Raw genomic sequence first — 24,428 nt, forward strand, 5'->3', positions numbered from 1 at the left:
TTCCTTTAACAGTCAGGGCCAGGAGCCTTCCCTCCCCATGTGTCATGCAAAGGGTGGACCTTACCTGGCTGCTACGCCTCTGCCCAGGCTTACTGGGGCAAGCACGGAGCAAGCAGTGGCACCGGGCACAGCAGGAATCATTTGTACAGGCTTTACAGCCAGCACTGCCTATAGGCTCCTCTTCACTGCTGTTCTGCAGTTCTTGGTTCCTGATGAAGATTGCTTTTAAGAAACAAGATGTTTTTTCCAGGGGTAATGTTGTCCCTTCTTGTTGCAGGAGGTGATCACTCAAACCTCTCAGCTAGAAGAAGGAACTATGTGGATGAATCCTGCTGGGGAACAGCAAACTCCTGTTACAAAGGTACCACAAAGGAGAATTTAAAATCAAAACTTGTAGAAGAGACTTTCCTGCTGGGTGGAGCCTGGATGAGAACAGACAGGGTTCAGAATCTGCCAGTCTGATTAGCTCAGTAACCCACAGCTCCCTCTGTGAAGCACTATCTCGCTTATCGTTTTAATCACTTCACTTACACAGTCTTGCTTCATGTTAAAGTCCTAGTGTTGTTTTCCTTGTTACATGGGAAATGAACCACATTTTAACAGGACTTTTCTTCAAAAGGATGGGTTTGAATAGGCTTTCTGCTACATATGTCTTGCTAAATTTACTGCCAGCCTAAGTAATAAGAGGTGTGAAACTGTGGCACTTAAACCCACAAGGTATGTGGGACAATCTAGAAGTGGATTTTCAACACCTGGTTTCCTGGGTTAATCCTTCTTCTGGCCTTTACAAAAACCTAATTGTTTTCCAGGAGATTTCAGACAAATTATGTGAAATATGTCCTCTAAGAAATGAGAAGACCACATCTGCTGAAAAAGGCTTTTTGACCTTGTTCTCTCTAGTTTGAGGCCATTTAGTAACAATTAGGAACTCTCCCTTGTTCTGTTTCTAGCTGACTTAAGCTGCTGAGAAACAGGTTTTGTGCTTACAGTTTAGGGAATAGCCAGCCCTTTCTGCTGATTAGTTGAATGGAAAACCCAAAGATGAGAAAATAGGCCCTAAAACTCAACACTCTACACTCCACAATCGTGGCAGGTTCAGAAGAACAAACCAAACCTCTCAAATTTTTTTAGGCAAAACTCTCCACTGACAGAATTTTGGCCAGCTGTAATTTACACCTCTGCGATGTCTAAGCCAAGGCTCCCTGGTTATGACAGAGCACATTCGCATGCCTGAGTACTTTGTTCAATCTGTACTCCTTCCCTGGCACTGTGAGATCACCACAGTCCACAAAGGTAGCTCCGAGAGACCTCATCCATGAAACTGCCTTAAGACCTTCCAGGAAAGTGTCTTCTCTGCAGCCAGCCACTGGCAGTTACTGGCTCTGTAATTACTGAACACTTTCCATCTGTACCTGCCTCCAAACTCCAAGACATATATTTATTGCTGTGTGCATTAATACACTCAATAAACAATATGAGAGACATCACACAGACATATTCCATTGAGCCTATGAACACTGATGTACCTTTTTACGGATGGTAAGCACAGCACATTATTAACTCAGTACATACCAAATTGCTTTACTCAGACAGGCCAAGTAGAGCAAAAGTCCTGCTCTCCTTTCCCACAGTACCTGTGTCACACATGCTTCTCAGTGGGATTAATGAATCAGTGTCATGCTAATGCCACTTCAGGACTGGAAATGGTCTTTTTGTAGTCATTTTGCAGTATATGTAGAGTGAGCAGGTTGTGTCCTACCTGCCCATGGCCCTGTAGTTGCACTAAATGCCTTTTGCACTTCAGAACTCTTGGAGTAACATTTTTCTGTTGATTTATATTCCATCATATTGTGTCTTTTCCCCATTTCCATGACTGGAGATTAATGGTACTTATTTGTTTATTTTATGGTAAAAGGACAAGGAATATGGGCTTATGTTTGGGCTCCAATATGAGAGGCTAAGAAGCCAAGCATGAAGCCTTAATGTCAGAGACATGAGCTAATTAGCAAAGAGAAGCCAAAGGGAACAAACAAGTTTCTTATCAGTTGTAAAACACTGTGTTTACACTTCCTATGCAAAACAGTGCAAAGAAACTTCAGACATGAAGAGTTTACATGGTTCAGAACTAGAGAAATAGTTCTCACAAGACAAAATCATAGGTGAGCTCACTTCAAGAGGGGCAGTTATGTCCCTGTCAACTAAAAATGTATACATAGTGAATAGCATGGTGGAAGTGCAAAGCAGTGATGTCTTCCTCTGACATTGACAGCAGCACGGATATCAGAGGTCACGTTTACCTGTGGGGACTCCTGTACGTTTAAAAGGGCAGGAATATGAGAAAACCATATTCTGTAGCCCAAGACACTGAACGTGTGCAATCACTGGGTGACAGGTGATTTCCACAACAATAATTTTATCACTTGCAAAAAGCCTAAGGCAGCTTTTCATTTTCTGCCTTGGAAATTTAACAAGTAAATCTTCTCCCAGTCTGAGTCTTAATCTTACCACTTTGTGCAGCTAGATTTTCACCAGAAAGCAAATAAATTGTCCGTAATAATAGAAGTCCACATTTCATGCTATAAAGGTAGAGAAGACTTTCAGTCTAGTACTTGATATAGATATCGGTAGAAAAATAAATATATTGGCTATTTCATAGTCACATAGCAAAATTAGACTAAGTTTTTCACAATTTGGGTATTTCTCTCTCTTGACCATTTCTAAATGTGCTGCGTGCAAGTGGGATTTGCTCTTGTCTTTTGTATGTTGTTCGTTTTGGTTTTTTCCCTGCAGACAGAATTATCTCTGTGTTACTTACTGACTGTAAGAGTCATAAGAGCAAGAAATATCCTCCAGGCAGATGTCTGTAAGTATCTGTAGTTCTCTGTTTAGTTCCCTTAACCTTCATGAGGTACTAGCTTATCCTGGTCCAAGAAAAAGTGCTTTCTAGATATTTTCCATGCTGGAGAAAGTCCTTTCACTGGCATGCTGCTTCCAGCAATTAGCATAGTGAGTTACTTTTCTTTGCATCAGCCCTATTCTGTGCAGACGTAACTTTGTACAGTCAGGTCACTTATGCACCTATTGCACATATTTCTCTGCATCCCTAAAGCAAGCAGGGAAAGCTCTGCAGTCTGTTGAAAGCAAGAGGTGTGGAAAGATCTCTTGTGGTTTCTTCTGGAATATTTTTATGTGAAAAAAGAACTCAAACTGATTGGGATAATGGAGCAAATACTGAAAAGGGAGCAGCCTTATCTCAAAAGTAGCTGGCAGTCAAGCTCAAGGCTAAGTAATCCAAATTAACATACCCCAATTCCCTATGATCAGCTTTCACAGATAAAATCCTGTTAGGTTTTGTTACATTTTGTACGTTCATTTCTGATGGCCTGCAACTGAAATATAATAGAAAATGATAGCTTTACTTATGCAGAAAACAAGAAGCATCTTTTTTTCCTCTGTTCTGGACTTTTTTTTAAGGTTCTGTCTGACTAAAATAGAAGCTGTCACTCTATTTCCTTAATCCTTCCAGATAGAGGGTGCTATGGCTGTCCTGTATTAGTCTATCCTGAGACATATTGATTACTTGATGACACAGAAGGAAAAGAAAATCCTTTGTTTTTAATGCATGTATTATACATCTAATTACATTTATTCAGAGAAAAATCATGTCTCTCTTCTTTTTTCTCTATTCCTATTACCTAAACTGTAATGTTTATGTTGGAGAAATATATCATCATGTATCACAGTGTCTCTCTTTGAAGAAAAGCTTCATGCTGTTCAATTCATGCTTTCTTCCAGAACAAATCCTTATTTTAGATGTGTTTGTGTTTTTAACATGCAGTAAGCCAGACTGATTGCTATGTGAGTTTGTGGCTGCCAACTGCTTCAACTGACAAATTTAAGACTAAGACCATCACGAACTGTAAAGATCCAGCCTGGAATGAAACCTTCTACTTCAGGATCCAAAGTCAGGTCAAGGTACTGAACTGGAACTTCCCTGTTAACCATGACCTACGGAGGAACTGCCAGGTTTTATCCTTTGCTAAGGGGACATAAGTAATTTTGACAGGAGGCAAGGAAAGACGCAGAAAGATGTGAGAATAACGCATATCCTTATGATGGTTTTCCATGCTATGAAAGACAGGCATCTCTCAGCCATGGGTGGAATATGACCCTTGAGATGTCTGTGATTTCCTCACATTCCTTTTCATCGGTTTTGCCTCTTTATGTCCTGTTGCTCCTGACTAAACCAGCTGTATCCAGGGTCTCCTGCTTTGAATGAGACATGAGACATAATAAAGTCCTTTTCTTTCCAGAATGTGCTGGAGCTGGCACTCTATGATAAGGATGTGATTACTCAAGATGACCACCTCTTCACGGTGTACTTTGATATAGCCAAACTTTCCCTGGGAGAGGAAGTCTTCATGCACTTCAAGTGCGATTCACAGGTGAGGTCTGAAATAAGGAATGGTATTGGTTGGCAAGAGCATGTTTGCTTTTCTGTCTAAAATGTTATTTGCAAAATACTTCTTCTTTTTTCCTTCTTGTGTGTGGACTGCCCAGGCACATAAAAGGGAGTTCTTTTCATTCTGATGTGGGAAAGCCTCTTCACACCTGGATCTGAAAGTGCACTGATGGGTTTGGTGCTGGCCACAGTGGCTCACAAACCAGGTGTCTTTGTAAAATTGTCACTTTGCTGAATCTGCTCCCGTAGAGGATCAAGGAGTGTGTCCATGCTAATACATTATGCTTTTGTCATAACTTGTTACTTAACCTATTAATTAGGAAGTAATAACTGTGATCAGAAGAAGGTGTCAAACCAGACTAGTTTCTAATTATGGACTGTGGCATGGGTGTTTAAATAAGGTGTCTAAGTCAGCTTGGCAACAAGATATATTCTTAATTTGAATGTCCAGGGAGGCTCTGAAAGTCACCCATCCCACCCCTGGTATGTTTTGTCTGTCCCTTTCCTTTTCCACTTCTCTCACAGTGTCTTGTGCATTTGTCATGTACCATTCAGCTGATCAATTACCCACTCAAACTCCACTCTGCAGTTCATTATCTTGAAACGTCTTATTTGACCGTTTATTTTTCTCCAAAATACGAGAGGAGCAATGTGTGGAATTCTACTAGCCCTTGGTAAAATAGAAACTTCTGGCTAGCTGTAACCCAGCTCATTACTGTCTGGGTGGTTACAGGTGCTATATCCAAGCCTCTCATTATTGCATTTGCACAGCTACAGTAGTTAGAGCTCATACTCTTCAGGCCTTTATAACATTTTTTTCCTATATTAATAACTTTTTCATTTCTTTAATGCAATAGGTAATTTCAGCAACTAAGTAACCTACAGCCTGGTCTCACTTCTCTGTTCATCATCCCTTCTGTCCCCACCTTTGTTTTCCTCTCTCCTGCGTTTTCTTCCTCCCTCCTAGGGATTACACTCTTCTTCACCACCCACAGACCAGGCCTTAATGTCAGATTTACCTCTGCACCAATGTTCTCAACACATTTCTGAGTAAAGTGGTTGTCATTTTCCACAGCTGCTTTGCATGTCAACATTTCCCCTCCTTACACTAGAAGGCTTCAGCTGTGCCCCCCAGCCCACCCTTTCTCTCTGCTGGCAGATAGCATCTCTGCCTTTGTCTGTCCCTTTTGTCGCAGCAGAAGCAGGTAGCCAACTACTTTGTTTGTTAAAAATGGCTATCACAGCCATCCAGACACTTCCAATCAATAAAGAATTGTGTGGCTCAAGACACACAAATGTGAGGTGGAAGATGCCTCTATTTTAAATCTCTGCCAATCACAAATGATGCATGTGTAACTATATTGTGAGAGTGAGAACTTGCATTATGAGAACTGCCAGTAGACCAGTGCCTTCTTTTATTTTCCAGAAACAACAGGAGCTAGAAGTGGGATTTGCATTGGATAATATGTGAGTAAACATTGAATAAAATATAATCTGCAGCAAAAAGAAACAGCAATTCAAATGCATGAAATAATCTAGTCTAATTGTCCAGAGTGCATCATTCCTTGATGATGCTGATGATGAATACGGTTTCCTGAGGAATGTGTGCTATGAGCTGTGTGACGACTTGGTGTATGCCAGGATAATCTTAGACAGACAGGGAGAACACCCTAAACCCTTTTCTTTGCATAATGCAATAAATACTATTTAGGACCAGAAAACTGGGACTGCTGTTTTGTTATGTATTTGTCTTTGAATCAACAAGAGGCTTCACCTCTGTTCAAAGCACAACATGAAATAATACACTGAATTTCTGGTCTAGAGCCTTTTCTGTCCCATCCTCCAACAAACTAAAATTTGTAAAAAAACTAGAATCTGTGAAAATATCTGCAGCCTCAGTGTAAAGTCACTACATGGTTTGGTCCTGTTGTACCTTTTTTCTTCCTGAGCTCCAGGAGTGGATGAGCTGGAAGGATGACTATTGTGCCTTGACAGTAGGGTGAAGAAAATTGTACTGCAAGACTCCTGGGACTTTTCTTCCAAATCCAATATGCAGCTAAAAATAAGCAAAAGGAAAATCAGAAGGGTGTGAACATGAATTATACTGTAATTACACTGAGTTATTAAAAATGTGTTTTTCTTTCTGTTTCCTAGTTCAGGCCCTCCTGAAACCATCATTACTAATGGAGTACTAGTGGTGAGTGTTATATTTTGTCATCTTTCTTGTCCTGTTGCCACACTTGCATCATTTGACTCACAGTCATGAGGCCAACATACCCTCTGACTGAGCAAAGCCAGCACTGAAACACTGTGATTTTCCAGTTCATCTGCCTCAGGACACATCCTCATGGATGGCACTTGTGAAGAGGCTGAAGGCAGAACAGTGGGCAGATCCCCCATGCTAGCATTCCTCTCATATTGCGAAGGCAACACATGGAAGTGGTTTAGGTCTGAGACATTGGTGCAGCAGTGAACTCTCCCTTGAACAGAACTCCCCCTGAGTTCCCATATTGCCCAAAAGACAGGGTTTGTTCCATCCCAGGCACATGTCATTTCCTGCATGCCTAACTGCTCTTTTTACACATGGAATTTCTGACCACATCGTTTGTTCATGTTATTAGCTTTGTTTCCTCATTATTTTTGTTTAAATCATTCCTCTGTATCTTTGTTGGGATCCCAGGAGGGCTGTTTTTCCCTTTGCCTTTACTTTCTCCCATCTTCATCCATGCTGCACCCCCACCCTCGCTCTGGCTGCATCCAGTTTCTCAGAGACTCTTCCTGTTCCATCCAGCATCTGATATTGAGATTGTGGTTGAGAGAAAATGTTTTCCTCCAGACAAAATGCACTGACTCTATGGCATTTGTATCATCGTCAGTATGAGCTTAGGCTAGTAAACAACCTTAGATGGAAAATTCCCTCCCATGGGGTATTTTATTGTTCATATCTCTTACAGTCTCGCAAAATCTGCCGCTTGGAAGTTCAGGTGATTGAGAAGAAGAAGAAAAAGGGGAAGAAATCTGTATCAAGTGAGCTATCCATCAGCTATTTTTAAATCATGATGTGCTCATATAATGAACGCAATTGTTTTAATGTAAGAATCCAAAAACAAGCCAACAACAAATCTGAAACATGGGAACAGCCTATGATCTGTAAGAATCTTTGTTTCCAATTCTGATGAGAAAATGTCTTTCTGCATATTTCTTTGTGTCTCTTTCTTAGAGAAAGAATTCTCCTTTAAAGTGCAAGGTTCTTATGAGGGCACCCAAGACATTACACTGGGATCTGACCTGCTCTTCAGCTGCTCCTCTCCTGCCAAATTCCACTATGCCAGATACAAGCAGCCAACACTGGATGTTACACTACCAGGGAAGAAACCACCTCCCGCCATCGTATGTTATAAGTGGACTTTATAATAAACACAGTCATGTCACGTAAAGTGACATGCACCATAAATAGTAACAATAATTTGCATTGTGTAAAGGGAGTGACATTCCTTACAATATGACCGTGGATATATTTGTATTTTTTCAGTGCTCTTGTGCACATGATACCGGCTCTCCAAATGTGGAACTTCATTCCATTCCAAGTGGAAAAAACATGATCTTAGCAGAGGTGAGTGCCTGCTCTTTTGTGGGGTGGTTGTTTTTCCCCTTCTCACCCACCAGTGGGGCACCTGAACTAATTGGTGCAGCACTAATTTCTTGCTGATGCTGACCATGCTTTGCAAAGCACTTTTAGATTCATGGTTAAAAAAAAAAATCTATATAGGATGAAAGGATCATGGATGTTATGGGATATAAGGCAGAAAGTGAGGAGCAAATGCTGCTGTGTAGAATAGTAGTGTGGCTGCAGCCTGGCTGGCTAATGTTGGTAGCTATGGGTAAAGTGTACATTATTACTTTCCTCTGTACACAGCAGTTGTCTTCAGACATTGCATTCACCAGAAAACACTGGGAACTACTGAACAACTTCCCTGACAAAAAAACAACAAACCACTACATCTGTTCACATGTGCTCTTGGATTTTTCGGAGCTCCCAATATGTAATTGCAATGCTAGAACAGCACAAGTTAAATTCCTCGTGGGGCTGCAAGGGAGGAATACTCATGCTTATCCTGTTTTCATTCTTGCTTTTCAGGATAAAGGATTTGATTTATATGCAAAGGCAGAAGACTGGTGAGAGACTTGGTCAATCTTGGAGACTAACTTGTCCTTAACTGAACTCATTTCCCCCTGGCTTTTTACTGGGAGGAGGCACTCACAGTAGAACAGTAGGTTGTGTGACTAGGTGATGTGGATTCACATGCGCTGAAAGCTAACTATAGGTACAAAATTCACAATAAGTGTATATAATCCATACTGAGATATGAGTAATGAAGAAGATGCATAAAATAGAAGAAATAATATTACAAGCCAATTATGCTAGTCAGTGTTATGCTCAGCACAGTTTTTAACCTTTTCTTTAACACTGTGCAAGAGTGCAACTGATAGCCTGTTACTGTTCATCAGAAATAGATAAACTTTGCTATCTAATTGAAGACAAATATGAGTTTTTTCCTACAGTTCTCAGTGCAGGCTAAAATATGACAGAATCCAGACAGCAGACATCTCAGAAATTATCTGCAGGAATGTCCTTCCTTAAGTTTCCTTTAGATAGCTGCTTAGACATTTAGCAGTCCCTTTTTCTACCATTCTTTCATGCAGTATGTTATACCTGCTTGCGAGTATTGGAAAGGCTCCTTCTGTAAATGTAGTACTTTGTGCATCTGATTTATTTTCTTCTACTGGAAACTCTTGAGCTTGTCTATGAATAATAACCCAGGATATTCTTATTTCCTGATCTCTGCTCCAGCCCAGACAACCTTGATGTGCGTTTGGGGTTCGACCTCTGCACGCAGGAACAAGACTTTCTACGCAAAAGGCAGCATTATGTTGCTCCTGCTCTGAAGAAAGTCCTGCAGCTGGAGCATGATTTGCTGGACCATGAGGTCTGTAGGGCAAACATTAAAAACATCTAAGAGATCCTTAGCAGTGGGAGCATAATCGCAGGATTTTTCTTCCCAGTTAATTTTTTTTTCTGATGTTTCCTCATCTTTTAAATTATGTACACTCGCAGTACTGCTCCATACCTCTCATTTCACCCTGCTATTTTTAGTTTAAAAGACAGTTTAAAAGACAGTTTAAAAACTGTCTTTTGCAGTTGCTATCTGGAGTTCAACTCCTGATACACCTTCATTGCAATCTTGGGTAGATATTCCTTATAGAGAAATAGCTTCTTCCAGTCTTTACCCTATGATTGTCATCCTTTTATGTGTAATCTTTCCTTCTGTCATTGACTTGTGAGATTTCTTTTTAATTCTTGCCTTTACGACTTTTGTTACCACCCGTTTCGTTTGTGCTAATGCATTTTCATTTGGGTTTTACCAAATACCTGTATTGAGCACTTTGGAGACAAGCTACCTAAACAGAAATTGTCATTACTTTCATCTTTATTCTCCTTTATAAAATAAGTTGTAGCTTATTTTTCAGTAGAAATCATTTGAAAAAAGGGTCTGTGTCTGGGCATGTGTGGTGGTGTCAGGCTGTGTATCTCTGCTGAGAGCCCCAGTCAGCTGCAGTCCACTGTGTGATGCCAGCCCTTTCTGCTCTTGTGTTGCACAGACCCCGGTGGTGGCCATCATGACTACGGGAGGAGGGATGAGATCTTTGACTGCACTGTATGGCAGTCTGCGGGGGCTCAAGAAACTCAATATCTTGGACTGTGCCACATACCTGACTGGCTTGTCTGGTACTACGTGGTAAGTAGGTCTGGGCAGCTCTTGGCTGGCATCTTCCTGGTAAAACCAATGCACTGAAGTAATCTGGGACTGACATGCAATAGTCTACCAATAATACCATCAGCAGCCCTGTTTTTTTTATCTTCTTCCAAAATTGACAGATTACATTTTTTTCATGGGGGAAAGTGACAGAGTTTGCAACAACATGAAAGCAAGTGTTTTTTTGAGAATGGCTTATGGAAAATGGCTCAAGGCATTTTGACAGCTATCTTGACTATGACTTTAAAGGGAACATGATAGTTTCTTAGGGAACCAAAGGCAGGAAATCTTTATTTAATTTCAAACCAAAAACTTAAATTCAAAATCTAAAATACAGCCATTGCCTACTTCAAAAAGTGGTGTTTTTTTCCCCTCTTCAATATATATTTCCTCTTCTAGGACCATGTCAAACTTGTACAGAGATGCCGACTGGTCACAAAAGGATCTCGACAAGCAAATCAGTGAGGCTCGAAAACATATGACAAAATGCAAAATAAATTCCCTTTCCTTGGAGTACTTGAAGTATTACAAAAAGCAGCTGTCTCAAAGGAAAAAAGAGGGCCACAAAACATCTTTTATAGATCTCTGGAGCCTTGTCCTGGAATCTTTTTTGCATGATGGGGTACAGTATGTCATAAAGCAACGTTTACAGTGGCTTACTATTTTCTGAAAACTAATTTCTGGAGAAGATCTTTTCCTTTTAGTTCTGACAGAAGTAGTTTGTTACAAAACCGTGTGATTGTGCGTGTGCAAATGCACAGCCATTTCCAAAACATTTGGTGGCCGTCGTTTAGATGTCCAACCATGGTGGAAATCAACATCCTTGCTCGTGAGATTTTGGATATGTTTTTCTAAGAAAACTCCGAGATTAACATTTAAAAAAAAAAATTATATTTTAATATTTTTGTCTTTTTCTGCAAGTATTTTATTTCAAAATAACAAATTTACAGACATTATCTTAATGCCCATGAGAATTATTAACAAACAGACCTTCAGACTTTTGAAAGAGCTGAGAGGCCTTACATAAACTTGCAGCATAATGCATTAAACTGGTTTAGTCCAAATGTATTGCTTTCTGCTCTTCATCATTTCCTTCTATTTTCATTCTAATGAGTCATCAAATAATCTGGCATCAGATTAAATGCCTGCAGATATTTTAATAACAGAATACTTACAAGAATTTTGAAAAATATGGAACATGTCATAATTTAATCTCAGCACACACTATACTTTAGAAGCAGAATTTTTTCTGCCCTTCAAGCTTAGGCACAGAAAATACATTGTTGTGCTAATTTTCATCTCAGTGTAACCATATTTCTGGAATCACAGAAAGACAACCATAGACTCTCCGATCAGCAACGGGCCATTGATCGTGGCCAGAACCCATTGCCCATCTATACTGCAGTCAATGTCAAGAGCAACTATAGTACTCTGGATTTCAAAGGTAATTACAAGACTTTTGAGAGTCATTTGTCTTTATATTTAAGGTGGTAAATTCCTGGACAGTCTTTTTAGATAGTGTAAAAAAAAGCCCTCTCATTTAAAGACGAGATCTTCAGCTGATCTGTATTCATACAATGTCCTTGCTGTCAAGTAAAAGTTTGCCTATGCAACAGACTGAAATATATTCCAACGCCTTTTCATGTTCATGAGTTTTCATCTGTACTTCGACTTAACTGCAGAAATTATTTGAATTTTTAACTCTTTTCCTTCCCATAACAACGCCAGCATTTTTATCTACAAGGGTAGTAAAACACTGTTCTCTTCTTCACATTCCTTGTCACAGAATGGGTGGAGTTCACCCCTTATGAGGTTGGATTGCAAAAATATGGAGCTTTTGTTCGCACTGAGGATTTTGGCAGTGAGTTCTTCATGGGTCGGTTGATGAAGAAGATCCCTGAATCCCGGATCTGCTTCTTAGAAGGTAAGATCTTAAAACCATCCAAATGATTTATTTTCATATTTATATGTGAGCTATATAAACTAAGAACTAATAAAGCCCTGGCGTACGCCTGATAGGGCATTTTCACCAGAGAGGATAAACATTTCATTGATGAATTAATAACTGCTATAATGGGTTCAGTTTACTGTAAGAAAAAGAAAATTCAAAGTGGCAAATAGTTATTTTCCTTTTTAAAGCTAATTTTGAATAAAAATATAGTATCACTTCCAGTGCAACAATAAAATTCAGGTCCCTGAGAATCCATGGCTCTGCTCATGCTACTCCAAAAGGGTGAACTCCAGATCCCCTTGCCTGTCTCACAGGTAGTCAGTAATTTGTGTGCTTCCTATAGACAGTTTACATGAGCCTTCTTGCTGATTCATCCATGTATCAGGATACATTTGAACACGCCAGGTCCCCGTGCTCCAGAGAGTCACACATCGCTGCCTCCAGTTTCCACATTGCCTGAGCAAGCCTGGGGGGAAAATGGTGCAGTCGTACCTAGAAACATTTTTATTATTGGCCGAAGTGGAGCATGGATACATGTTTTCCAGACGAAGACCGAAGTTGTCAACTTGTGACTGATTGCAAACTTCTGTTTGTTCAGCTGACCACTGCACTTTAGAGAGGGAGACGCTGCTCTATTTTAGCCTAAGCCTATGTTGGATGTACATACATTTGCACTTCCTGAGCCAGAAAACTGTGAGAAGTTTTGCCCTAAGGGATAACCAAAGAAACTGTTTCTCAAGGTCAAAAATGCATGGTGAAAACTGATCTCTGTGTGTTAACAGGCTTGTTCTCAAAAAGGGAAGCCTACAAATGCAGAGGCTGTAAGATCACTTTGAAGTTAGGTCCTTTCAATATAATTTCCCATCAAATCTCTCGGATTGCAAACTTTCATCCCTAAGAACCATTAGCCGAATAAGAATGAAATATCATCCATTTAAAACAAACTAAGGAAAAGAACAAGACTCACAAATTTCTTCTCATGATAACAGTTTTTCAATTCATGATGTGTGAATGTTATGAGTGAACAAGTTAGAAATCTCTTTCCTTTTTACAGGCATGTGGAGTAGTTTATTCTCATTTAATGTATTATATATCTGGAATTTGTCCCATTCATCAGAAGATTTCTGGCATAGATGGACCCAGGACAAAATTGACAATATAGGTAAATTATCCTACTTCTTCCTTACTATTTGTTGCTAGGTGGAGTTAATGTTAGATAAACTATTATACCCATCTGCTACATGAGATGTGCACAGTAGATTGGGCATTTTTTGGAGGGTTTCTTCAAAGGCCATGTTGCCTTTCTGGAAGGAATTGGATTCAAAATCTCATACTGCAAAGCATAACTGGATAGTTTAAAAATCTCCAGTCCTGTGAACTGTGTGCTCACTGGGGGCACAACACTGATGTTGGCAGATGGGTAATATGTTCAAGAATAATAAGATTTATCTGTAATTATTAATAAAGCAGATTTTTACTACAGCAAGTAAGAGCTACTGTAATACAAAGAAGTACAACAGTTATCCTTTTCCAAAGCCTCCATTCACTCTGTTCCACAAGTTTGCATATGTCCAGAGTAGATTTTTATTCCTGCCTGATATTGTGTCTTGTTTTTTATCCAAGCCTGGACTGCATAAGGAATGGTATTTGGCTAGTAATAGTAGTACTGTATTTTCTTTTGACTTTTGTCACTTGTGCTCATTGAGTTTTTTCAACCTAGGCCTTTTAAATAAAAAATCCACTGATTTTTACTACTTACGCTGACACCTTTGGGATGACCTTGTTCTAGGCAGGTAGGATTTAACACGTTTTCCCTGTGCAGAGGAGGAGCCCCTCCTACCTCTGAAGCCACACGAGCTGAGGACTCGCTTGTTCACCCCTCCTGGCCCTCTCGGCAGCACTCTCCGCAGTGCTCTCACTGACCGCGTCTGCATCGCCCAGGACCACAACTTCCTAAAGGGCTTCCAGATGCATAATGACTACCTGGAGAACAAGCACTTCTGCCGATGGAAAGGTAACAGAAGACCTGTGTGCCTGGGGAGAGAAAACCCAAATCTGATCTTAAACCCATTCTCCAAGGTTAGAGGCAATGTTTGGGTGGAAACACTATTAGATATATCAGTTGTAGCACACTGGGATGTAGCATAGTGTAGTGTTGAGCTCTATGCCAATGGTTTGGTGGTGGCACACACCTCCTGAGGCAGGGGCACCAGCTCCTGGTGATGGTTCTCCCTTTCTCTGTTTGAAGACACACTCAGTGGGGAGGCACAAGAAACTCCCTTCATGAATGTTGCCACTACAACATACAATTGCATGTGGCTGGAGCTGGGAGAGCAGAAGACAAGGGATGTGGAGAATCTTCCTTTCCCAAAGATGGTAACCAGTTAGGACTCTGTGGTCATGGTGTAAAAGGGAAAAAGAGGCTAACCAGTTTTACTCTATTGCACTTACAGCAAGAGAAATCTTTCTTTTTAGGTACTGTGTTAGATACATTTCCCAACCAGCTGACACAATCTGAGGAATTCCTGTCTCTGGTAGATACGGGATTTTTCATCAATACAAGCATCATGCCACTTTTAAAACCAGAAAGAAAGGTGGACATCATCCTGCATTTAAATTACAGTGCGGGATCCCAGACACAGGTGAGAGGAATTGAAGCAGTCTCTATTTCTTCTTCAACAGCTGAATACCTGGAAGTTTGTAACACTTAGGTATTTTCTATACTGTTCCTACTAAAAAACTTGATCACTAGCATTTGTAGCTTAATTCTGCAGATACTTCATTTATAGGCAGTGCATATTCTCATTTGTTTTTCTTGCATGATACAATTGTTTTGTGCTAAAACTCACAGAAAAGAAAAAATGTTCTCTCCAATGATGCAGTGTTTTCCAATAGGGGTTTCAGAGTTTTCAAGCAGCTAGCTTGGAAAATGGCCCTCTTGTTACTGGACTTCAAGAAATCCTGATCCTCAAAATCCTCTTTAAGTCTTCGTACTGTTCTGTTAATTGAATCAGGCTCTGGACCAGACCTGCAAGTACTGCTCAGAGCAGGGGATCCCTTTTCCCAAGGTGGACTTGAGTGAAGAAGACAACAAAAACCTGAAGGAGTGTTACCTCTTTGATGGTGCTGAGACACCAGGAGCTCCAGTACTGCTGTTTTTCCCACTAATTAATGATACCTTCCAAAAATACAAAGCACCAGGTAAGTAACCAAATATGTGAAAAAAAGGTTTACATCATGGGCAGCCTTAAAAGGATGCTCCTTATTAAAGGAGTGTATCTAATACTCTACTCCCTGAGGTTCCTGTTGGCTCATTTCAATACATCAAGCCTTGCTGCTGCATAAAGTTACTTTTTTTTCCCATGTCAGATTTGATGCTGTGGCTGTGCTGTTTTGATCCCTAAGATAGGCAGTTTGCAGATAACTTTGATGTATCTTCCTGAGCCACAGGTAGAGCTCAAAATTGCAATGCAGACCGGTGTAAGAGGACTAATCACCATTTTTCTCTTCTCATCATGTAAAGCATCTGATATCCACTTGAAGCAGGGACTGAGCTGTCAGTTTGAAAACAGAATTATTTGTTTAATAAAAAAATTTAAACCACAAGAGTAGTTTAGACCATGAACTCTCTCTGTGAAGACACATCTCTTTTCCCTGCCCTGTTAAGAATTTGCTTGCTCATGACCAGAGTAGCTTGCATTGCTCAGCAGTGATTTGTCACCCCTTTCTCCTAGGTCAGAAGCGCTCAGAGTCAGAGATGGATGATGGCAAAGTTGATCTCTATAGCTCCTGTTCCCCTTATTCAACATACTCAGTTCAATACACTGAGAAGGTATATGACCGTCTGGTTCAGCTGGGTGAATACAATGTCCTGAATAACAAAGACCTCATTATGAAGGCCTTGGACACAGCAGTGGCACGGAAGAGGCAGAAAAAGAAATAATGTCAAAGAAAGATATTATTTGGTCTCAACCTACTGAGAGACTGAAGCTTCCTTACAGGGAACCAGCAGGCTTCCAAGGAATCCTGCTCAACCTCACTAAATGGCAATCTCAGACAAACAAAAGACTGAAAAGAAACTTTTTCTCCAAAGAATTTCACTGCAGCAATTCACTGCAATTCAGCTGCAACAGTGGAGTCCAAGTCACTGTACGGTGCAGAAAATGGGCAGCCATGAAGAAGAAGGTGCTAGCCTTGAGAAAGTGTTTGAAATGTTTGTCTAACATGTTCAAGGCAGACCACATTAAAAGCATATTTTATTATCTCTGCTGGTGTTTTGCATTTGTGAAGTGGCAATGAGGCAAGCGGCAGCCTGTGGAATGGATTTGTGACTGGGACCATGACATATCATAGGCAAGTGTTTAGAGAAAGAAGGGCATACATCATATGGAATCCTGTGGGCACAGATCACCTCCAAGGGAGGCTTTGGACAGAGGCAAAAGAGACACAGGCCATGGGTACCAGATAACCGAGAAAGCAAAAGTGTTGATGAAGTCCTACACTGCTTGACTGCCAAGCTCCTCTGTGCACTTCCTTACTGCTTCTTGGCTATCCATCCCTCCTCCCGCTCCCGGTGTGAGTGGTAGTAATATAGTAACTAGAAATACAAGCTAAACAAAGCAACACTGATGGCTTTAAAACCCACCCCCAAAACAAGAGCAAGGATATGCAGGCCCTAGATCTCACCAGCTCTCCCTGCCTTTGCTGTTGGCTGGGTCTTGCATGAGCTCGACACTGGCAGAATTAGGAGGCAACCACATGGGGGATAAAGGGTTTTACACGATCTTGGTGCAAGAAGGATGATTTTGTGTTTTGCGGTAGGGTATCTAAAGAGGATCTTCTGCTCTAAAAATCTTATTCTTCCCTCTTGAGATAAGAAAAATTTATTTTAACTATGGTGCTCCCTTTAGCTATCTGTGCAGAAGACAAGAAAGGTGCAGACCTACAGAGATCCCTGAAAGCTCCAGGAATGCTTGCTATAGCAAGTATATCCTTTTGCATGAGCAGCTTCTGCAGGAGGATCTGTGCCTCCTGAGCAGTGATTTCTCCTAGTCTGGCCCTGCATCAAACCCAGCACCCACATGCACATACATGGCATAATTTGCCCATTTGGGCCGAATGTGCCATGGTGAGAGGTTGTCTAACCTAGGCTTCTGTCATTGCTCCCAGGAGGGAGGAGACAGGAGAGCTTTGTTTGCACTCAGCTCCTCTTGCATGCCTCTCACTGCCTGATTTGTTCCCTAGGGTTAAGATACCGGCTCATCGAAAAAAACCAACTAATTCCAAACCCAACCAGCAATAATCCCCTCTCCCCCCAAAACAGTAGAGAAATAACCTCGTGAGATTAAACCCCGTGCGAACCTGGATCACACATTCATAGCAATATGCAAAAATATTTCTTTCCAAACACACAGATAAGCTTATTTTGATTAAGTTCATTGCAGATAACCCATGGTCACAGCATTGACCACCTCTCTAGGAAGCCTGTTCCAGTGTTTGACTAAAGAAGTGTTCCTAATGCCCAGTCTAAGCCTCCTCTGTTGCAGCTTTGAACCATTCCCATGTGTCCTATCCCAGGATACCAGGAAGAAGAGCTCAGCACCTCCCTCTCCATTTCTCCTCCTCAGGAAGCTGCAGATAACAACAAGGTTGTCCCTCAGCCTCCTTTTCTCCAAAGTAGACAAACCCAAAGTCCTCAGCTACTCCTCCATAGGACATCATTTCCAGCCTATTCACCAGATTTGCTGCCTTCCTCTGGACACGTTCAAGGACCCTCACGTCCTTTTTATATTGCACACAGCACTCCAGGTGAGGCTGCACCAACACTGAATACAGCAGATAATCCCCTCTCTTGACCAGCTGGTTGTGCTGTGTTTGATGCACAAGGGTGCAGTTTGCCCTCTGGGCTGCCAGGGCAGACTGCTGACTCCTATTGAGCCTGATGCTGACCAGCACCCCCAGGTCCCTGTCTGCAGGGCTGATCCCCAGCCACTCCTCTCCCAGTTTATACTTGTGCCTGGTGTACAGGATTCTGTATTGGGTTTACATGGTGAGGTTTTGGTAGCAGGGAAGGGTGCTGCTGGGGTGGCCTCTCTGGCTTTCAGCCATATTTCAAGGCTCAAGTAGAGATTTTCTCTCTATTTTCCAAATGAGTAGCTAAAGGTATTCAGTGTGCTTAGCTGAGTCATGTCACTCTGAAGCTTTAAATAGCATCATCAGAGCCTGGTAGAGGGATCAGAACACAGTGTTTCTGTAATGACATGCCAGCCAAGGGCAAAAGTGCTTTGCGCAGCTCCCTATTTCAAAATGCTGTGAAGAAAGAGTGTCAGCGGCTGGAAGGGGTGTCTGTGAAATGCCTGCCTTGTTCCTGTAAAGGAGCTCTCCTGATATAGTCAACCTTTATTTCTGTGCTGCTGAGAAGTTGTAGCTTTAACAGTGTGGTTTGTCCAGGTTAGTTTTGGTTTTGGTTTTTTTTTTGTGTGGATTATGGACAGCTTCTGGCTCTCAGCTCTCCTTCACTTGGAATTAATCCTTCCAGAATGAAAATCTGAGAGTTAGTCTTCTTGTAGTCAGCCTGGATGGGTTTTCTCAGTTCACTTTGAACCAGTTCACTTTGAACAGTCAGCATGAACCTCTAAAAGGATGGTTCTTACAGCTAGAACAGGTCAGATTTCCTTACAGTGTATCACTAGTTCTTCCAGCCTCAGTTGTTGGAGCTGCGTATCTCCCATGTGGTTTTGTGTTTGCCTTTTCTTCTAGGATGCCACCAAATGGGTCTTTTAAATGACTGTGATAATCTGCATAGCATCTCATTTTTAACATTTTCTAGTGCATGGTTTTGCTCAGTCAGGCTTAAGTCAAGATTCAGTAAGCCTGAAGGAGGCTTTTTATACCTTTCAGATGCAAAACCAAACCAAGAAGTGTAGCAAGGAGCAGCAGTAGGATGCAGTAAATAAGACTGGAAGCTCTTGGGAGAGGTGAGAAAGGCAACTGAATACATTGAATAAGGGGAACAGGAGCTATAGAGATCAACTTTGTATTGGAGCCTGGAGCTAAGCCTGGAGGAATATTTAGGTGTTTGCATCTTTTGCCTTTGCAGTCCTTATTTGCAAGTACATAATGATAAGCCTTTAGGAAAACACTGAGGGACAGTTTTCTGGGGCATTGTTTTTCCACTGCTGCTTGCTGGTCCTACCAGCTTGAATTTGTTTAACAAGTCAACCCTATAAGACTGTACACAGCTCTTGAACTGGTTAGCTCTGTTTAGCTCCTATTAGGCTGTGAAAGAACAAAACAGTGAATGCAGCTTTGTATTTGTACTAGATTATTCTTCTTATTTCTTTACATAGACTTAGAAAAAAAAAATGGAAGTACCATCAGGATCTTGTTAGACTTCTTAGATGTCAGACCTGTTCTTTAAGGACATCAGGAATGGTGAAATCACCACATTTCATGGAAGAATGTTCTAGTGGGTGATCGTCTTCCAGCAATAAGTATGCAGTTTGTTTCCAGCCTCAGTTTGGCCAGAGCCCAGGCGTTAGTTCTTGTTAAATCTTTTCCCAGTACCTTAAAAGCCATTGCATAATCACTGTTTCTTCACTAGGGTCGTTTTTAGAAAATGTACCAAGGTTACATCACAGTCTTCTTTTTGTCAAACCAGTATATTCAGTCCTCTAAGTTCTCATTATAAACGAAAGAAAACCAAACCCAACCTTTATTTGCTATATGGAGCTATATCTCTGTTCTTGCACTGTCTCCAACTCTTTATTGTTCCTTCATCAAATGCAGACTCCAGTACACTTCCTACTATAGCTATACACTGAAATGAGCATTGATTTGTTATTCTTCTGTTCTTACATATAAATGACATCCCGGTTTCTATATACGGAATCCATTGTCCTCATTTGCCATTACTGACTTCTGCTGAGTTGTTTGTCCTCCATGAGCTCATGACTTAGTGTTTTCGACACTAGTCTTCCCTTTTGTAAGGGGTAGTAATTCGTAACGTACATTTGTCATTCCTTTAATCATAACTTCATGCCTCAGCACGTTAGAATTATCTGTAGTTAATCAGACCAGTCTATCAAGCAGGTCAGATCATTCTGCAATATGATTGCCCTATCCTCAGTATTACTCAGCATTCCATCAATCTTTGTTCTACTGCAGATCTAGCCAGTCAGGATGCTGTGTTTATTTCCAAATCACTCATGAAAATGTTCAATAGGGTTTCAGACTGGTAAAGTCTTAGATATTCCTCATAAGAAAACTTTTTTCAGTGATGTTTTCCACTGAGGACTAATTCTGAACTTAGTTAGCTAACAAGTTCTTAGCCTTAGTAACATACACTTTTACTCAATCCTTGCATTACAAAATCTTACTATCTTTGCACAACAGACTACAAGTAAAAAAAATCTTCAGCTGTAGGATAGAACAAAATCAGTTTCTTATTAAAAAACCCACTATTCATTTCACACTTGGCTTCCAGAAGGTAGCTTAGGGCTTACCAAAACTGCTCATCACCTTAAAGGGAACTTTTGGCTAATGCTAACCCCAGAAAGACTTTCTTTCCATTCAGTCATCTTGCATTGCCAGTTTACTATCCCATGCACCTTACTTGTGGAACACCCTATAATTGCTTTGGGATCCCTTAAAGCTTTACTGCACTCTGGTCTCTGAAAGGCAGCTCCAGTACCCTGGTTTGCAAGATCAATGCATCCATAGGAAGAGCACACTTCAGTTTTGGCAGTACCCCAGTATTACCTCCAGGGCATGCTGAAGATGAGGAAATTAAAGAAGAATTTCTGTGTATAATCCAAATATAAGTATGAGTTTTGCAAAGCTTAATAGAAAACTAAAAAAAAAAAAGAAAGGAAAAAAAATCAGAACCATATCTACCTTTATTAAGATCAGCTTCCATAAGTTTTCCTGTCCCTTTTTCCTGCCCTGTTTTTTTCCTGGCTATAGGGTTCTTAAGCTGTTTACCAAACCATATGGCTGAACATTCAGCTCATAAGCAAGTCATGTAGGCCCCTCACTTCTGCCTCCATGGAAAGGGTTTCAGCCACCATTTTTACGCCAAATCTCCCTGGAGTTTTTACACACACACTTATATGCACACACAATTTGGCTAGGTGGAATTATCTGCTGTCCAGACAGAAAATTGTATTAGTTAATGACTGTTCTAAGCCTAACTAATTAGACAACATCAATCATTTTCAGGGAAAACACTCCCTTGTGTGGTAGAGTGCAATTTTCAGTGCATAATTGCTTCATATGCTGAAACTTGTATTTAATATAAACAGATGTATGCTAACAAATGCTGTACAAAGTATATGAAATATTAATGAGAAGAATGTATGTAACTTGAAACTAACTCTTGACTTAAAATAGGTATTGCAATCAACCACTTAAGGGATGATGGAGCATTTAGTGTGTATGACTACCAGCCCACATTTTGAGGAATATCAAGAGAACCAAGAGTGGTAATATATGATAATGGATTTTTAATTAATTATGCCCACTATTGCAATGACAGCTAAGGTAAACAATCTACTGGCACCTTGTCACATCACTCTTGCTACTTCTGAAAATTGGCACAATATTCACTCTCCTTTTCTGCAGTTCAATAGTATCCCAAGAATTAAATAGCTGAACCATAGACAGTCAAGAATCTTCCTAGACTATGCTTTTTGAAACTAATTGGTAAGAATGATCTTGATTCTGTCTTAATATGTGTTGTAAAGCAATTCACAAAATGCAACCATGAAACATCTTTCTTCTTTCCCAACACTGAACACAAGTGTTTTATTAGCATTCTCACTTTCACTGCATCATTAGTAATTATTTTGCTATCTCTGTGAAGTAGTAAGTATAGACCTTTTGCAGGATTTTGCTTTCTCTTCACACACATTTCCTTCATATTTGCACATATTTATATGTATGTATATATATGTTTCCTGTTGTCACCCTTGGACATAGTATGTTTCTTCTATATTTTGTAAGTAAAAGAGTTGATATCTTTGGTTTTCAGCCAAAATTATGCAATTGGGATAGCTGATATACCGCTGAGATTTCCTCAGCTGCAGCAGAATAAGCAGTTACGTGTCCAGAGACATCTTTTAGCCCACCCTGACATTTCCCACTGTTTTTTAGCATGAAGCTGCAATGCTAAGCCTCCAAAGCAATAGGAATTTCTCTTTGTCTATCACAGCATTTTTTTTACCAATGGCTAGACTGACCTTATCATTGTCTTAGATTTGTGGAAATACAGGGAATAGCTAATTTTCCTTTCACGTCATATTTGTATTATGTGATCTAATGAAGTAGATTTCAGTTGTTACACCACATAGGGTCAAAATATTGAAACCATGTGAAGGTAGCATGCAATAGGTGTTTCGACAGGTTTCCACATGCTGTAGTAACATGTGGCTGCCTTACATTTATTATAATGGATATTCAGCAACGTTTGCCACTACAAATCTGCCTTTCTTTAATCTGTGTTTTCTTGACCTGACCTAACAGTCACGCTTGTCTTTGATGTCTGAAGGTTTTAACACAGGATCATGTTGAAATGAGTATGTAATAGGATGTACTTGCATAGTTGCCCATCTCGATCTCCTGGAGAATGTCTTTCCTTACGCATTTCTGAAACACTTCCTTCAGATGTTTTGCAATTGCTTCTTTAAAGTCCTTCCACATGGAGCTGTTAGCATGGTTTAATCTTTGTGATCAGCCATTTGTGAGTAAGTGGCCACACTAGATTCCTGCACAGGTTTGTATTTTGTTCAGCAGGAACATGTGGAAAGATAGTTGGACTCTTTTGCCTACCAGCCCCAAATCCTCCTACACTTGGCTTCCCAGACAACTGTGAAGCCTTTTGGGATTCCCTGAGAAACGCTTTGATTTGTTAGCGGCCATGTGGAGTCACTCATATAGCATCACTGACAGCACATCCCATGAGCAGCTGATATGAGGCATGGATGATAGTTCAGCCTCAGATAGCACAAAATGCAGGTTAGTGGGGTGTCTGTGTGGCTCCCAACAGAGTCTGTCAAGCACTGCTTACCTGACCTAACAGATGCCCTGTAAAGGCTGTCACTCCGTCCTTCCAGTGACAACACTCTGTATGTAGGTCAGGATACACTGCCATGCACACCTCTTCAGATTGCACAATGTGTCACAAAGATTTATGTCAACATGGCAATGGGAACATGGCTTCTGCACACGTGGAGAGATACTGGATGCAAGAGCTCCTGCAACAGCCAGGCCTTCCTCACACAAGAAAGAGGCACCAGGAATTTCAGCACTGCAAGATTAGCTGGAGTGAGTGCATCACCTAACCCTATGCTTCCTTTTCAGCCTAAAAGTAGGACGGGAAATGCCCACAGTGCCTGGCAGCCTTTCCTTGGTTGGGTAAGCCTTCCCTAAGGATGTTCCTTTCCCATAGCTTGTGTTTTATCACCAGGGCTCTCACAGTGGAGGCAACCACCTGCGCTGGGCTGTGGATGAGAAGAGAGCTGCATCTTTTAGGGCAAATCTCTTGGCTGTTTCTGTCCTTCCCAGTTAATTAGGAGGGAGAGCCTTTATTCTGTTACAGTGCTTATCAGATGTGGGCTCTGGTCTCACAGTGGACTGTCCTGTCCTCTTCTGTAACACAGAAAATGTCAGATAAGTCAGGAATTTTGCTGTACCAAAACCTGAGCCGTGTTGAGAAAACCCGTCTGTTGATGTCTGCTGAAACACTGGCTGTGGCACTCTTAGCTGAAAGGATAATGAGTGCAGAAAGGTGACTTGCTCGCCTTTGCACTGAGGAAGTAAAAGGGATCCTGCTTAGCAATGGAGAAGGCTTTGAGGAACTGCCAGAATCGATAGCAAACCTGTCACCTACATTGGGGTCCCCTGATCCTGCCTGGGACTCTCAGTAAGACATGTTTCTCTCTCTAATAGTCAGCAAATGCACTTTGGTGACCAACAGTTTCATGCATGGATGAGATTCTTGTAAGGTACTTTATCCCTTGGAGCTAACTGCAATGAACACTGGGAATTTAAACTTGACAATAACATATCACGTCCCATATGTCAAAGAAGAAAAGGAAACTCAAAGGCATATCCCACCAGCCCTTGCTGTTTTTATTCAGATTCCAAGATACCGTTAACTTTCTACAGATGGAAATAGTTATTACAGGATAAGTTGGTGTAG

The 24,428-nt window shown here is 40.9% G+C and overlaps 2 protein-coding genes across 2 annotated transcripts in view; both read left to right on the top strand.

The window, feature by feature from the left end:
* Positions 1–100: 100 nt before the first annotated feature.
* On the top strand, positions 101–16,414 carry LOC134172540 (cytosolic phospholipase A2 epsilon-like). The gene is made up of 20 exons (XM_062635710.1): positions 101–361; positions 2,791–2,863; positions 3,839–3,975; positions 4,314–4,445; positions 5,889–5,929; positions 6,617–6,659; positions 7,417–7,489; positions 7,683–7,852; positions 7,995–8,075; positions 8,601–8,638; positions 9,315–9,450; positions 10,124–10,260; positions 10,678–10,900; positions 11,608–11,722; positions 12,065–12,202; positions 13,284–13,391; positions 14,052–14,243; positions 14,705–14,871; positions 15,244–15,430; positions 15,964–16,414. Exons 1-20 carry the CDS (start codon positions 317–319, stop codon positions 16,170–16,172), a joined length of 2,445 nt encoding a protein of 814 aa, XP_062491694.1. The 5' UTR covers positions 101–316; the 3' UTR covers positions 16,173–16,414.
* Positions 16,415–23,425: 7,011 nt separating this feature from the next.
* LOC134172474 (cytosolic phospholipase A2 epsilon-like) overlaps positions 23,426–24,428 on the top strand; it is a 39,472-nt gene continuing 38,469 nt past the window's right edge. The window contains exon 1 of the mRNA XM_062635567.1: positions 23,426–23,641. Coding sequence (XP_062491551.1) covers positions 23,426–23,641 — 216 coding nt within the window. The remainder of the gene's footprint in view (positions 23,642–24,428) is intronic.

The sequence above is a fragment of the Pezoporus occidentalis genome, unplaced genomic scaffold (assembly GCF_034315485.1).
Source record: "Pezoporus occidentalis ecotype Australia unplaced genomic scaffold, CSIRO_AGI_Poc_V1 ctg46, whole genome shotgun sequence".
Taxonomy (NCBI): domain Eukaryota; kingdom Metazoa; phylum Chordata; class Aves; order Psittaciformes; family Psittacidae; genus Pezoporus; species Pezoporus occidentalis.

Excerpts from the sequence above, each read along its gene's own strand:
- LOC134172540 (XM_062635710.1), top strand. The coding sequence starts at position 317 with ATGTGGATGAATCCTGCTGGGGAACAGCAAACTCCTGTTACAAAG. Across the intron at positions 5,930-6,616 it reads GGATTTGCATTGGATAATAT|TTCAGGCCCTCCTGAAACCA; the intron begins GTGAGTAAACAT and ends TCTGTTTCCTAG. Across the intron at positions 10,901-11,607 it reads AATCTTTTTTGCATGATGGG|AAAGACAACCATAGACTCTC; the intron begins GTACAGTATGTC and ends CTGGAATCACAG.